General features: G+C 47.1%; 1 protein-coding gene across 2 annotated transcripts in view; it reads right to left on the reverse strand.

Annotated features, from left to right (window-relative positions):
• The window catches only part of RAB12 (RAB12, member RAS oncogene family), a 52,483-nt gene that overhangs the window by 11,825 nt on the left and 24,023 nt on the right, over nt 1-16,635 (reverse strand). For both annotated transcript variants that reach the window (XM_082259618.1, XM_082259617.1), the window contains exons 2-3: nt 9,692-9,752; nt 530-668 (exon numbers count right to left, since the gene is read on the reverse strand). In XM_082259618.1, the coding sequence (XP_082115744.1) occupies nt 530-668; nt 9,692-9,752 (200 nt within the window). The remainder of the gene's footprint in view (nt 1-529; nt 669-9,691; nt 9,753-16,635) is intronic.

Here is a 16,635-nt window from a genome sequence, read left to right on the forward strand (position 1 = left end):
TATCAACATAAAATAGAATGAAACAATTTTTATAAGTGTAAAGCCCCGTACACACGTACCGATCGTCGGCATACAAATGTTCGTCTTTTCTCCCTGGGATGTCGGTGTCTGTTGAAAAGTGCAAAGACAGCACAAGGACAGCACAAGAATTTTGTCTGCAGACTTCAGCTGACTGCAGAAGTGATGTCATGTAATGGTTAACTTTCCCTGTGTTTTTAATTTTCTGAGCATGCCCAGTCTTGCAAATCTGCGGTCTGTCGGCCGAATTCTGTACTGACAGGCGAACAATCGTCCGTTCTGGTGTCCGCAGACAAAAATTTTCATGTTTGCACGAAAGACTTTTGTCCGCGGATTGTGCGCAGACATCTGTCGGAGGCACCATACTAACACGCGTACAATCGGCAGATCTTTCGTCCGCCGATGTTTGTATGCCGACGATCGGTACGTGTGTACGGGCCTTAACTAAAAAAACAGTGCAAACATTGCTTGGGGCCTTGGGACAACCCTATCCAATGATTTACTAGCTCACCTTATCAATCATCTTCATCCATTTGGGTAAATCATCAAAGGTTTCTTTCTTGGTAATATCATACACTAATACGATTCCCTTGGCACTTCTGTAATAGGCGGAGGTAATGCTGTTGAATCGCTCTTGGCCAGCTGTGTCCCTACAAAACAAAATTAACAGTAGGAATAACAGTACAAATCTCATATAGGGAAGAGATTAGCATTCATAGTCACACCTACTCATGCTGTGCAAGACAAAGCATGATTGTAGGAGCACACAGCCCAAACAACATGTTGGCACTAAACATCGGAATATGCACTGTAATTACAAAATGAGGTCTATTTTAATGTCAAAATAAGGGACATTTATATGCATAGTCTGTACTAACTGTTACAAGAAATTCATGTGGGGATTAGGATTTAAAGCATAACGAAATTCTCTCAATTAACATTAACTATTTTTAATCCTTATGCTGCTAGCATTGGCAAATAGATATCACATACCATCCTATTTACTTGTTTAAAAAAAAATAAATAAATACATTTCTTTAGATGATCAACTGGTTTCTGGCCTAGGCATTAAGGATGTCCTACATCCTGGGAGTCTTCAGGTGGGGTTTTCTCAGCTAATCACACTCTCCTGCCTTCATGCCTGAGCTAAGGGCAGATGAATTCCAGAAGATAAATGCTACTTGAATCATCTGCCTTTACTTAAGATGGCTGCATCTAGAAATGCTAGGGGACTATTTTTTGAAGTGATTTCTCAACAAAATAAAGGGCGGAGACATGGATGGGGGAGTTTTCTTTGAATAATAAAAATGAATTCAATAGCACTTTCAGTTTGTGGTGCTCAAATGCAGTTTAGTTCCACTTACTTCCATAAATGTCTTTTCACGTGGGCTTTCCGCCCAGCGGACTCCGTTTTGCTCAGCGGGAATCGATCTGCTGATCCCTGCTGAGCAGGCAGATGACAGGTCCATCTCCACTTACTTTGCAGAGACGGAGCTGTCAGATCTCTGCTCTCCTCTATGGGAGATCAGATGAAAACGGACCGCCTGTCCATTTTCATCTGATCCGATCCGATCCTCCAGGCGGATGGAAAATAGGGTTTTCATCTGTCTGGATTTCACAGACCACATCGGATCAGATAGCAGCAGGTGTCAGCGGACATGCCACGGCAGACATCCGCTGCTCCTCAGGAGGTGCATAGAGCATCCGATCAGGTCTGCCTCAAAAACTGACAGGCGGACCTGATTGGAAAGCCCATGTGAAAGGGGCCTAAGGGTTTCTGTGTGCTGATACACTATATGACCAAAAGTATGTGGACACCCATCCCTACAAATTATTGACTTCAGGTGTTTTCAGTAAACTGAATGGCTAATGCTACATTTTTACACAATTGTTTAGAGCCAACATTGTGACAGTTTGGGGAGAACCTATTCTGTTTCTACATGACCATGCCCCTGTGCACAAATCCACATCTATAAGGACATGATCTGATGAGTTAAGTGTTGAGGAACTGAAGTGGTCTGCACAGAGCTTTGTCCTCAACCCAACTGAAAACCTTTTGGAGGAATTGGAAAACGGATTATCAGCCAGGCCTTCCTATTCCTCAGTATCTGACCTCACGAATGTGCAATTGATGGGCAAAATTTCCCATAGATATACTCTAGAATGTGTGAAGACTGCAATAGCTGAAGGATGGGGGGCACCCCATATTTGTCTATGGTCTTGGAGCAAGCTCCTAGGTATGGATGGTCAGATGTCAAAACTGGCCACAGTGTGTATACACACATAATGATACTATATTCAAAAGCTAACTCCATCTTTTGCAGCACATTACACTCATATTTAGTGTGTACCATGCAACATTCAAAATGCAGTGGCAGACAGACTTGTAGTTCTCAATAGAACAGGAGTGTGGCGATTACCTCAAAGTCCATTAATACTTCCTCCAGCTCTCCAACTCAAAGTTCGTACTTCAGTACAGGGAGATGGAGGAAGAGAGTCTTCTGGAACTTGCCATTTCAAGGTGATCCACTGATCGTAGATGCAATGCTTTGCAGGTTCCTGTGAAAAAAATGCACATTGTTTTCCTTGTAAAAATATGTGCATTTTTTTAATGTGACCTTTGCCCTTAAAAGCGGCTATACCTGCAGGGGTTTACACACAAGTATTGTATGTAAATCTGACAAGCAGACTCCTGCCTGGCAGATGGAAGCATTTAGGTGGCTGTGTGTAATGTTTTAGGGGATTATGTAATCTTCAGTCCTAAAATGATTTTTTTCTGCATGTTTGCTAAAAAAAAAAAAAAGAAAAAAGGACAAATGGCTCCGGCAGCGAAAGGGTTAAGACTCTTATATAGGAGCCATTCTTTGGGCAAATTCGGGTTACTGCTAGACTACAAAAGTTTTCCTGTACCTACCCACTAATTGCTTATGATTTTCATTAAGTTAAAGTACATAGTACCCAATGACATAAAATACATAAAATTGACACAAAAGGTTAAAAAGCCATTTGGCCTTTGTTTAGTATGTTTAGTATCTGCAAAGCTATAGATAGGTCTCGATATCTACATCACCAAGAAGATGAATGAGCCTCAGTGGTGAGCTCCTGGCAGCATGCAACCATGTTATAATGAATGTATCTGCAGACCAGCTACAGAAAACACATCCTCAATGGCGCTGTGCACAAATCCTCAATTCAGTGGTAGATGAGACACACAGTACAGAAGCAAGTATAGTGTTACCTTGTGGTGAGCCAGCAGACCTCTTCTCTAGCAAGTGTTGTTACACAACCAGCCATGTGACTACAGCATTCCAGACAAGGACACAGAGATGAAGGACCAAGAGATGGCACAGACATTTTAGCAAGAGCGGACCGGTGAAGCCACTGAGAAAGTGTTGGTTTAGTCAGTGGGAGGCAAAATAAGCACATGGTAAGATAACAAAATAAACAGTGAGTGGATGAATGAAGTTAGAAAATGGGAAACAATACAGTGCCATTAATAACACAGTGTGATAAACTGAATTAGTCATTGTGGTACTATGGAGATATACAACAGATGGAAAGCAGGCATATGGTACATATCATGTGAGAACGAAGAACAGGGTGTCAGCTGCTTTTTCATGCAAACATCCAGACTGTGAACATCAAGTGAAGACAAATACAGGTAACAGAAATCACAGAGATGAGAGAAGTACAACACTGCAACAAGGAAAAACGGTAATCACAGCAAGATACCACATAAATAACAGTCATCAAGGCATATATAAGCAAAATGTATCAATTCATTTTACATGAGTGCTGGGGTAAGGCCTGATTCCCACTTGTGCTATTTTTCATGCGACTTTTGGACATCAAGGTTGCACCCCATTCTTTTCAATGGAAACAAGATATACCTGTGCTCAGATCCCAATAGCTTGTACATGCATTTAATCTACCAAGTGCTAACTGCATGTACAAGCTATTGGGATCTGGTCACAGGTATATCTTGTTTCCATTGTATTACAGGTCAGTGACCAGATACAAACCATGTAGCTCTCCCCCATTTTGTGTCTGTGTGCCCCAGGTTGGCATTGTGTCCACAGTAGCATTTGCAGTGGCAAAACAGAGTAGAACTGGCTAAATAGGGATTGCTTTGATGCAGTTGGCCAGCTTAAACATGTATTGCAATATTTGTGACCTAAATATTCCTACTTTTTATTGCAAAGTTTGCTTGAAAGGGTATAGTAGTGTGCAGGGGGTTCCTCTATTCTTTTCAATGGTACCGGTTCAAATCAGTGCAATTTAAAGTCGCAATGATGTGGGGATTAAGGAGCAGGTGGCCAACATTAGGAAAGGTTTTCCCAAACACAGTGTATCCAAACATTATTTGGATTGTCACAATAAGAATCCAGCTGGTACCTCCTTCATGGCCATAGACAGATTCACACCCCATTGGCGGGGGAGCCTAGTCAAACGGGAGATCTCCAAGATGGAGACTCGTTGGATATACAAGATTAAAAGTTATACTCCCTTTGGGCTCAAGATAGATGGGATGTAAATTGTTAACAGCTGAAATTCCTTTATTACAAGATTTTTTATTAGTTCATTTTCTTTACACTCATTATCCTTTTATTCATTGTATCTTATATTTGAGGATTTAACCAATATAATCTGGATTATATTGGTTTCATTCACCAGGGGTTTTTTTTATATTATATATATTTTGTGTGTCATCCCCTTGTTACACCATTTTATGTTGCAATTACTGATCTGACCACTAGGGGGTTACACCTCTGAATGTTAATTTTTTGTTAAAATTTTTAAAGGTTTTGCACTGGATTTGCTAACTGGTAGTTGTGTTTGGCTTAAGCTTAATGTGCCCGGTAAGCCTCGGTTCACATTTATGCGATGTGGGAAGGCTGCGAATCCGCAGCCTGTTCCCGCATCGCACACGCACCCCCGGCAGTTCACACTGCCATATGCGATACGCTGGGGGTGTCAATGTAATCTTAACGACACCCCCAGTTTGATCGCATATCGCAGTGCGATCGTGCAGTTCGCACAGGATCGGATCGCACAAGTGTGAACCGCTGTGCGATCCGATCCTGATGCGGCTAGAAAAAAGGGTCCCTGTGCGTGTTTGGTGCGGCTGCGGTGCGAATTTAGCCATACAAACTGTATGGCTAAACTCGCACCGCACAGCCGATCGCATTTAATGTCGGAGCAGTGCGCTCAGACATTACATGCGAACCCCGCACACGCACAAGTGTGAACCGGGGCTTAATGTTTGGCCCTTGGGAGATGCAGGTTGAAGTATATCACAGAACATACGACTTTGGTGGCGCCTTTCCTGTTTTGTCTGGTCACTTCTGGGCCGCTGGGACGCATAACGGAGTCTCTCTGTTCTCTTTTGATCTCTCTCCTTCCTAGCTTTTCCTGACTGCTCGAACGCACTAACTAATATGGTGCGTTCCACGTTACGATATCTGGTTTATGTAATTTCCGGTTTTTCACTGTCAAATAGGACATAGTAGTGTCACTAGGCCATGCCCCTGAAGAAATCCTAGTGGATGAAACGCGCCAGCCGGGACGCTGACACTAGTACGCTACGATCCGCGGCAACTTTACATTTTTATCTTGGAAGCTTATATTCGTTGTACCTTTGTGAGTATCAGTTTTAATAAACTTTTTACCACTGTTACGAACCTTTACTATGTGGGATTTTGTCATTCCTTTTTGGTATCATCACCTGCCCATGTGAGGTTACCCGACACATCCAGCCAACAAGGGTGGTCTGCTTTGATGTTTCCACCTGGATTAATTCCTGCACAGCTGAAGTGGTTAACGTGAGGTCTGATCATCTGATCACTGCCATCGTGTATGGTGCATTTCTTATATGCCCATCATCCCTTTTGATTCTGGTAAGGAGATTTGGTTGGCACTGTGGTGTGGTGTGCTACACCTTTCACACTGAAGCTGGTGTTGGGATTTTGTCCTTCCATCCTTTCTAATGATCATGGACTGTCATGTTCTGGTTTAAGCGCTGTATTTGGACTTTTATAGACTTTAAAAAAGGTGCCTTGACTATTTGGCAATCTTTAGAACTCTTGACACTCCTCCACATGACAAATGTTGGGGCAGGCAACAAAGTCATGCACCCGTTGGGAACAGATGCATGTATTTTTTGCATGCAACTATTGCCAGTGGCTATAGCCACTAGCAGTAATCACTGTGTTCTTCCAGCAGGGACGGCTCCTCCCCCGCCGGGAGAACACAGCAGCTCCACCCCCTGGTTGCAGGAAAATAAAATCGCATAACCTATGACCTGCTTTAGCTTGCAAGGGGCTGAACGAGTACTGAGAACAGAGTATGTGCAGTACGGACACTTCAGCCTCAGTGCTACCCTCCTCTATAAAAAAAAAATACATGCATCTGTTCCTGATGGGTACATGATTCTGTTGCCTGCACCAACATTTGCCATGTGAAGGAGCGTCAGTCAGAGTACTAAAGATTGCCTACGATACTCTAGGAGTTTCAACAATTGTGTTTCAATTTTATCCTTTTAGTCTTGCTCCCCTCCTCCCTACCAAATTCATCTACCTACTATATTTGCATAAACAGATCGAAAATATGAGAATAGATTAGGGCTCTGGCCACTGATTATATCTTACCCTATAAAAAATATCTGTTTACTTCACAAGCAGCACACTACAACAGAAACTTGTAACAGATACTAACACATTACTTTAATTTACTACAGGAATTTAAACACTGCAACTGAGGCTTCTAATATTACATATGTTACAAACAGTGCCATACCAGCACAAGTGAATTCAGGGGGGGGGGGGGGGAGAGAGCGAGGGGGAGAGAGCGAGCGGGGGGGGGGAGAGAGCGCGAGGGGGGGGGAGAGAGCGCGAGGGGGGGGGGGGAGAGAGCGCGAGGGGGGGGAGAGAGAGCGAGCGAGCGTGGGGGGGGGAGAGAGCGAGCGAGGGGGAGAGAGAGCGAGAGGGGGGAGAGCGAGCGAGCGAGAGGGGGGGGGGGGAGAGCGAGCGAGAGGGGGGGGGGGGAGCGAGCGAGAGGGGGGGGGGGGAGAGCGAGCGAGAGGGGGGGGGGGGAGAGCGAGCGAGAGGGGGGGGGGAGAGCGAGCGAGAGGGGGGGGGGGAGAGCGAGCGAGAGGGGGGGGGGGAGAGCGAGCGAGAGGGGGGGGGGAGAGAGAGAGAGCGAGAGGGGGAGAGAGAGAGAGCGCGAGAGGGGGGGAGAGAGAGCGCGAGAGGGGGGGGAGAGAGAGCGCGAGAGGGGGGGGAGAGAGAGCGCGAGAGGGGGGGGAGAGAGAGCGAGAGGGGGGGGAGAGAGAGCGAGAGGGGGGGGAGAGAGAGCGAGAGGGGGGGGGAGAGAGAGCGAGAGGGGGGAGAGAGAGCGAGAGGGGGGAGAGAGAGCGAGAGGGGGGGAGAGAGAGCGAGAGGGGGGGAGAGAGAGCGAGAGGGGGGAGAGAGAGAGCGAGAGGGGGGAGAGAGAGAGCGAGAGGGGGGAGAGAGAGAGCGAGAGGGGGGAGAGAGAGAGCGAGAGGGGGGAGAGAGAGAGCGAGAGGGGGGGGGTGGGGGGGAGAGAGCGAGAGGGGGGGGGTGGGGGGGAGAGAGCGAGAGGGGGGGGGGTGGGGGAGAGAGAGCGAGAGGGGGGGGAGAGAGAGCGAGAGGGGGGGGGAGAGAGAGCGAGAGGGGGGGAGAGAGAGAGAGCGAGAGGGGGGGGAGAGAGCGAGCGAGAGGGGGGGGGAGAGCGAGCGAGAGGGGGGGGGGAGAGCGAGCGAGAGGGGGGGGGGAGAGCGAGCGAGAGGGGGGGGGGGAGAGCGAGCGAGAGGGGGGGGGGGAGAGCGAGCGAGAGGGGGGGGGGGGGGGAGAGCGAGCGAGAGGGGGGGGGGAGAGCGAGCGAGAGGGGGGGGGGGGGGAGAGCGAGCGAGAGGAGGGGGGGAGAGCGAGCGAGAGGAGGGGGGGAGAGCGAGCGAGAGGAGGGGGGGGAGAGAGAGAGAGAGAGCGAGAGAGCGAGAGGGAGAGAGCGAGAGGGGGGGAGAGAGCGAGAGGGGGGGAGAGAGCGAGAGGGGGGGAGAGAGCGAGAGGGGGGAGAGAGAGAGAGAGAGAGCGCGAGGAGAGAGAGAGAGCGCGAGAGGGGGGAGAGAGAGAGAGAAAGCGAGAGGGGGGGAGAGAGAGAAAGCGAGAGGGGGGGGAGAGAGAGAGCGCGAGGGGGGGGGGAGAGAGAGAGAGCGAGAGGGGGGGGGGGAGAGAGAGAGAGCGAGAGGGGGGGGGGGGAGAGAGAGAGAGCGAGAGGGGGGGGGAGAGAGAGCGAGAGGGGGGGGGGAGAGAGCGAGAGGGGGGGGAGAGAGAGAGCGAGAGGGGGGGGGGAGAGAGAGCGAGAGGGGGGGGGGAGAGAGAGAGCGAGAGGGGGGGGGGGGGAGAGAGAGAGCGAGAGGGGGGGGGGGGGAGAGAGAGAGCGAGAGGGGGGGGAGAGAGAGCGAGAGGGGGGGGAGAGAGAGCGAGAGGGGGGGGAGAGAGAGCGAGAGGGGGGGGAGAGAGAGAGCGAGAGGGGGGGAGAGAGAGAGCGAGAGGGGGGGAGAGAGAGAGCGAGAGGTGGGGGAGAGAGAGAGCGAGAGGTGGGGGAGAGAGAGAGCGAGAGGTGGGGGAGAGAGAGAGCGAGAGGTGGGGGAGAGAGAGAGCGAGAGGTGGGGAGAGAGAGAGCGAGAGGGGGGGAGAGAGAGAGCGAGAGGGGGGGGAGAGAGAGAGCGAGAGGGGGGGAGAGAGAGAGCGAGAGGGGGGGAGAGAGAGCGAGAGGGGGGGAGAGAGAGCGAGAGGGGGGGGAGAGAGAGAGGGGGGGGAGAGAGAGCGAGAGGGGGGGGAGAGCGAGAGGGGGGGGGGAGAGCGAGAGGGGGGGAGAGAGAGCGAGAGGGGGGGGAGAGAGAGCGAGAGGGGGGGAGAGAGAGCGAGAGGGGGGGGAGAGAGAGCGAGAGGGGGGGGAGAGAGAGCGAGAGGGGGGGAGAGAGAGCGAGAGGGGGGAGAGAGAGCGAGAGGGGGGAGAGAGAGCGAGAGGGGGGAGAGAGAGCGAGAGGGGGGAGAGAGAGCGAGAGGGGGGAGAGAGAGCGAGAGGGGGGAGAGAGAGCGAGAGGGGGGGAGAGAGAGCGAGAGGGGGGGAGAGAGAGCGAGAGGGGGGGAGAGAGAGCGAGAGGGGGGAGAGAGAGCGAGAGGGGGGAGAGAAGCGAGAGGGGGGAGAGAAGCGAGAGGGGGGGGAGGGAGAGAGGGGGGGAGAGCGAGAGGGGGGGGAGAGAGAGAGAGAGAGGGAAAGAGATGTGTCCTGTTAACCATTTCTTTGAAAGTGAAAGTAAAAGGAGATCCCAAATTTGGGTTTTCCCCCAAAAAAGTAATAGAGGGGACATCTTACAATGGCGACACTAATTTTGGTAAACTGAGGGCCCAGGGGATTCCCTTAAACTTGCAGGGATTTCTTCTCACTTCTTGTTTTTTCTATGGGACAGGAAGTGAAGGGAAATCTCCCCAATGGGACCCAGATGGCAAAAAAAAAGCCTTACTTTATCCAATATGGAAAAAATAAAATGGACTTTAGTTCTAATTTTATTCCTGGACTTCTTCCTGTAACAAGTCTCAGCACAGGCTCATGAGAGGCCATCACATTCTAGGTAAATAAACACACTTACCATATTTGTAACCTGATTTTCTTTCCTCTTAACTCTACAGTTTTGATTTTAAAATCGACACCTGTTACAAAAAAAAAAAAAAAAAAAAAAGTTACTATAGCCATACAAAAGGGACAGGAAGCCTAGTGATACATAGATTCCTCCGAACACTCACACAAGTTGAAGATCCTTTAATATTCTGATGCAGGGCTCAACATAAAATATGTATATGGTTTTTATACCACTAAACAGCTCCCTCAGTAAAGATTTTCTTTGATTGCCATCAAAACCAAATGTTAGTGGCTGGGTCCCCTTATCTTACCTATGGGGAGGAAGCTAAATCACCTAGTTCAAAAATCCTTTTTAATCCAAAATCCGTTAATGCAAAGCAAAAAAAAAAAAAAAAAAAAAAAAAAAAAAAAAATATATATATATATATATATATATATATATATATATATTTTATAGCCAATATTCTGCAAATTTAAAGTTTTTATTTTTACACTGCCCTTTTAAAAAAAAAAATAAAAATGTGATCACTTTTTAATGTAAACATCCCTTGTGACAGTATAAGGCAGTGACAGGTACTCTTTATGGAGGGATCTGGGATCTAAAAGACCCCAAACCCCTCCTCTGCACTTAAAAGCATTCAAAACGGCAAGTTTTGGTGCCTTTAAGGCTCCAGTACCCAGAAGTGATGTCATGGCATAGTTTCCGGGTTTTTACATTGAAGACCCGATCAGAGCTGAATGCGGCTTTGTTCGGATCTTCGGCCAGCTGGGGGACGTGCTGGCTGGTTGCTTGGTCCTCCCAGTGGGACGGGAGACCCGGGCGAGCCGCGGTAAGCAGCGGGTAGGGGGGGAATGGACATCCCCTCCCGCTCCTTATGACAATCGAGTGGCTGCTCAGCCACATCAGTTGACAGTACAAGTAAGCCAACCGTCGGTTCTAATCAATGATAGCGGGGTGATGCCTCTAGCTGCAATCACTCCGGTACAACCACTTGAAGGAATATCGATCATATTGGCAAGTTTGTGGCTGATACTTAAAAAAAAAAAAAAAAAGTGAATATTGGCCCCACCAATAATCGGTCTATCCCTAATTTTATATATATTTATTTTTTAGCTGTCTTTTATCCCAGAGTCTCTGTTGGTTCGATCTTTTTGACCGAGTCCCTGGTCTGTACCCTCGCCATGGTCATTATGAGATGGCGTCCATTGTCCTTGTTGCATTTTTGTGATATTATGGGGAATAAGATAAGATGATTTGATTAGTGGCTGAGAATATTCAAAGCTTCCACATGACTAGGGAACTATAGAAGAGACATCATAGTGTTGGAGTATCTGAGTTATGTAAGAAGCCAGGGGCTGACTATCTATATCTAATATTTCACTTTTGGTGGCCTGGCCTTTTAAAACAGAGCTATACTATGAAAACATATTGCCTGTGCAAGGCTTCACAAGAAAGATGGAAGAGTTTGTGGTTGAAAGCTCTTAAAATCTTCATGGCTTACCCTTTAGTGAAGTGATCAGCCATCAATAAACATGACTTTTAACACTACATTCAGATCAGTAATTAGGGTTGGTACGAATTGTAGCGGCAGTTCCTTCTGAAGCTGCCAGAAGCTCTCAGTTGGTAGATGCGGTCGCAGGCCCCCCATCACTATAATGACAGTTCGCTGGTGGCTACAGCTATTTGCCGCTTTCTGCGCAGCCAGCGATTACCTAAAGTGATTGCTGCTGGATGCACTTTGTCATTCTAGTGAACAAGGCTAGTGACTACACATACCCGCCGCTGCTACAATTTGCACAAGCCCTAATCACCATTGTGAATTAAGCTTTGGGGTTGACACATAGAAAATGTAACTAAAATAGGTTGATACCGTTGAAAATATTTGTTTTTTTTTTGGGGGGGGGGGGGGCTTTTCAGGGACGTAACTACAGGGGTTGCAATTGCAACCGGGCCCCATGCTCCAGGGGGGCCTTTGCGGCTCCCCTGTACACCTGGATAGGAGGGTCAGCAGGTGCAGCATGTAGAGAAATCACTGTCCTCCTTTTCCTCCTGGAGCTGCAGGAGGAAAATGGAGGAGATTGGTTCCTCTGTATGCTGCCCCTGCCACTCCATGAGTTAAGGGCCCCAGGATAAGTGGGAAGAGCCCCAGGCTTGAAGGGAAGGGCCCTGGCCAGGGGTCGGAGGGGGGCCCCTAATCATTTCTTGCACCGGGGCCCTGAAGGCTCTAGTTACGCCTCTGGGGCTTTTATGTCACCCATGAAGCCTGGCCAAAATACTCCCAAAGTTTACATTCCTATGACCTAGCCTAATTCCAGGACATGGGTAGCAAATACAAAATGGCCCCCTGAGCCTTCTTCCTTGAAGAACACTAAGGAGATAACCTCTTTAGTCAGTTTGTTGTAGCCCAGAGTATGTGATGGAAGGGGCTATAGCAGTGTAAGAATCCTGGTGAGGTTGTGTGGCTGGAGAGTCTTCGCTGTGAAGGAAAAAAGCGCACTGTGCTGCTTTTTCAATGAAGAAGTACGCTTGCTCCTGCAATGCTGGAGACGAGGGCCAAACAAACGCCATTTCCTGGAAACAAGCCAAGTCATAAGAATGTAAACATTGGGAGTATTTCAGTCAGTCTTCATGAGTGGAAAGGCCTACCCGTTCAGCATTTGCATTTAAACAGTAGTTTTACAAGTGCCACGGTGTATTTTGAACTACTGAGGCCCTTTGTCTGCATTATCCATGTAAAAGGTGAACTTTGCCTTTAAATTCGGAGAAAAGAGCAAATTTCATGTACAAGATGCCTTTCATTCAGGGGCTCAAAAGAATCGCCTTCCAGTCATTTCCTGTGTTGCAGGATTATTTTCTGGCTTACATATTTTACTCTGTGTGTCATTCTCTCTCTCTTTAGTCCAGCAGTATACTCATCACCTCTATTTCAGCATACATGTATCTGACTCATGCTGGAAATAAAGCGTTAAAGTGGAACTTTGTCCCATTCAAAATGAACTATTTGTAGTCCTTATGCTGCTATTCTTAGTAAACAGACAGGAAGGTATATTATTATTTACTTGTTTTATCAATTTTTTTTTTTATTTCTTCATGTGCTTCCTGGTTTCTGGCCTAGGCAAAAATGATGTCATACATCCCAGGGGTCCTTGTGGGCATTTTTTTATTTTTATCTGGAGGGCTTACTCAGCTAAGCACTCTCCTGCCTGCATGGCTGACCTAAGTGTAGATGGATTTCATGAAATAAATGCTACATAAGTCATCTGCCCTTACTCAAGATGGCTATGAGTGATTTTTTAACAAAATAAAGCACGGAGAAATGGATGGATGGATGAGCAGACTTTAAATATTAAAAATGTAATTCACATTTGTGGTGCACAGATATAATTGAGTTCTGCTTTAAGGAAACAGAAGAAGTCATAAATACTGTTTACAAAGTTCCAGATTCAAACGGGGCTCTTGCACAATAAATAAATTGTAAGTCTTTCTACATTCATCGTAAAGGGTCACTATAACTAACAGTGACATTTAATTGTAGGTGGAGTCTGTTATGGTACTTTTCCACTGCAAGTACCGGCTTGGCTCTACTTGGCCCCGCTTGGCCTGGTTTGCTTTTCCACTGCTGGTACCGCATGGTGCGGTGTTGGAACGGTTCGGTACGGTACGGTATGGTTTGCTTTTCCACTAAAGTAGTACTAAAGTTAAGTGGGTGGGATAACAACGATTCTCTGACCAATCAGTGGCTAGTAGTGACTGCATGCAAAGGATTGTGGGATATGGTACCGGGTATGGTACCTCTTGGAACCACAATCGAGGTGGTACTGTTTTTGAGAGCCGTACCGTTCGGTTCCATGCAGTGGAAAAGTGCCGCCGTACCGAACCATTCCTACACTTTACCATGTGGTACCAGCAGTGGAAAAGCACAAAAGCGAGCCGAACCGTTCGGTTCCATGCAGTGGAAAAGCGCCATTAGACCACCCACCAGTTTGGGGACTTCAGCTATGGCAGGGCTTGACAAATTTGCTTTAAAGCGTAACTCCACTTTTGTTGAGAAAAAAACATTCCCCTCTGGGTGTACATTACAAGGATTTTAACAAACTTTGTTGCAGATTCCTACCTTTTGTTATTCTGAAGAAATGCCTGTTTGTTTCTCTGTATTAAGTGAGTCAAATGGGAGTGGTTTCATAATTCTCTATCAGCTGTGGCAGCTGCAGGGCTCTTAATGAGGAAATCTGATTGGCCTGCATCCCTTTAGACGTGTCCCTATTGGGAGTATCTCACCAAAAATGACATTTTTATTGCAGGGGATGCCAGAAATCTGACTTGTATATTAGTGCAGACTTCTGGGAGAATTGGTGAATCACACAAGCAGGAAATTATGTCTCTGGGGTGTGGTCAGCACACATTCTGTGTACAAAACAGCTCCAGGTAACCATATTGCATTGCAATTTCAGAAAATTTCAACAGCTGCAGATTGAAAAGGAAAGGTAATTTTTAAAAACATTCAATTACAATATGATTTGTGCCGCAATTGTACACACTATATTTTTTTCCCCACTAAAGTGGTTACCCTTTAAATCTGGTTGCCACATAAAAAAAGTTAGGAGCCAGTTTTTTTTTTTTAAACAAAGCTTTATTTTAAATGACAAAACCCATTCTCTTATGTAGCCCTGATGTGTATCTTTACAGATGCATAACACAGGTATTACAAAGAGGTGCTGGTATAGTTAAAGAAGAAGTTTACCACTTGCCTACCGGGCACTTTCACCCCCTTCCTGCCCAAGCAGATTTTCAGCGCTGTCGCACTTTGAATGACAACTGCGCGGTCATGCTACACTGTACCTGTATAACATTTTTAGCATTCTTTTGAGACAGATAGAACTTTCTTTTGGTGGTATTTAATCACCACTAGTTTTTTTTTTTTGTTAAACAAAAAAAAGACTGCAAATTAAAAAAAAAAAAAAAGAAAAAAAAAAAGAAGTTTTCTTAATTTCTATTAAAAAACTTTACAAACACCTATTTTTTTCTAAAAGGCGGCATTGTGACAACACGTTAGGAAAGTACTGCCGATAACCAGAAAATCTGTTTAGAATGTGATCAGCTGTGAATTGAAGCAACTGATCACATGGTAAAGGGCCACTGTGATTGGCCTTTCACCTTGATCTGTGATCAGCTGTGTCCGAAGGACACAGTGATCACAGAGCGTGCCCCGGGGTCGCGCAGGGGAGCGGGGTTTTGGGAGGACGTCAATATATGCCCTCCCAAAACTAGTCGACCGCAGGAGTTGCTCACACTAGCTGAAGGTGGGAATTGCCTCCAACTGCATTTTCTGCAATATTAAACAATTATAAAAAGCACCAAGGACCGCCAAACAGACATAGCTTGAAGCAGAGCTTGAAAAATTTGCTCAAAATCTAGGAGCCAGCTAAAAAAGTTAGGAGCCATTTCTTTTTTCGTGCATGCCGATTGGCTGGCTTCTGTCGGACTGGCTGCCATACACACGGGCCCAATGGTGGCCAGTTTTTAATGAACCAGCTGATGTTGCCCGGCATTCGACCTGTGTGTACTTGGTTTACTTCTTCTGAGAGATATTAAAGGAACACTCCAACCACCATGACCATTTCAGTGATTTGAAGTGGTCATGGTGGTAGGAGTCAGAAACACTGCACTTGCTGCAATATTTAAAATTATGTGCTGGGGGCTAGGTGCCCCCCTAGCACATGTGACTTACTACTGGCAGGTACTGCTGGCTGGTACTGCTGGCAGAAAATGCTGGTGGAGAGTGTGAGGAGGGGCATTGGAGGAAGCATACAGAGTTGATGTTCCTGTATCTCTCCTCACAGGCGGAGTGCATTCGATATCATTCCGCCTGTGACAGGACGGAGCCGGAACTATACAGGAAGCATCGGCTCTGTTCTGTCACAGCTGACACAGACAACCGGGACATCGTGTGGCACTTGTGGGTGTCCGGGAGACACCCGTACCTCGCGGAAGACTTGGGATGTCTGGCGACAAGACATCTTCCACGGAAGGAAACTATGACAAAAATAGATTTTGTTTTAATGAATGAATGAAAACTAAATGAAAGTGTGAGGCAGGGACGTTTATCCTCATGAACTACTTTCCAGTTTCCACGGAGCTCCACCTGCTTGCACTCCCAGCAAACAAGCAAGCGACTGTGTGCAGCCAGCATTACAGGCCTCTGAGTACTCAGATGTCTGTTCTGAGACCAGAGCAGCATTGTGCATTACAAGCCTCCCAAATCCCGATGACCGTCCAGAGCAGGGAGCACCCACTGAGTGCATGCATCGCAATTACAGGCCTCAGGCCTCCTCTCAGTTTAACGTCCGCCCAGAGCACTATGCATTACAGGCCATCCCTCACACCGGAGACCATCCAGCACTGTACAGCATTACAGGCCTTCTCTGACAAGTGACCAGTTCACCGGCATCCAGAGCACTGTGCATTACAGGCCTCCCCTCAGAGTGATCTTCATCTAGAGCACTGTGTGTGCAATAAAGGCCTCCTCTGACCACCGGGCATACAGAGCACTCTCAGACCACCATAGAGATCACTGGGCAGCATTATAGGCCTCCTCAGACCATCGTCTAGAGCACTGTATGCATTACAGGCCTCTTCAGACCACTGTGTGCAATGCATTACAGGCCTCCTCTTCAGACTATCCATGTCCAAAACACTGTGCAGCATTACAGGCCCCCTCAGACCACCGTCTAGAGCACTGTGGAGTGTTACAGGCCTCCACAGATCGAGTGGCTAAATCTGTCTCTGGGAGTTTGTTCAAACCTTAATACCAAAAATAATAACATATTAGATTTTTTTTTACTCCAGGAGTATATAATGAGTTTGGAAATTCTATAGAAATGCTTAAATAATGCATTACAATTTAACTAAACAGATTAGATTTTAGTTGGCAAAATAATTTTTTTTTCGACTAA

This window comes from Pelophylax lessonae (assembly GCF_965119305.1).
Source record: "Pelophylax lessonae genome assembly, chromosome: 5".
Classification (NCBI taxonomy): Eukaryota; Metazoa; Chordata; class Amphibia; order Anura; family Ranidae; genus Pelophylax; species Pelophylax lessonae.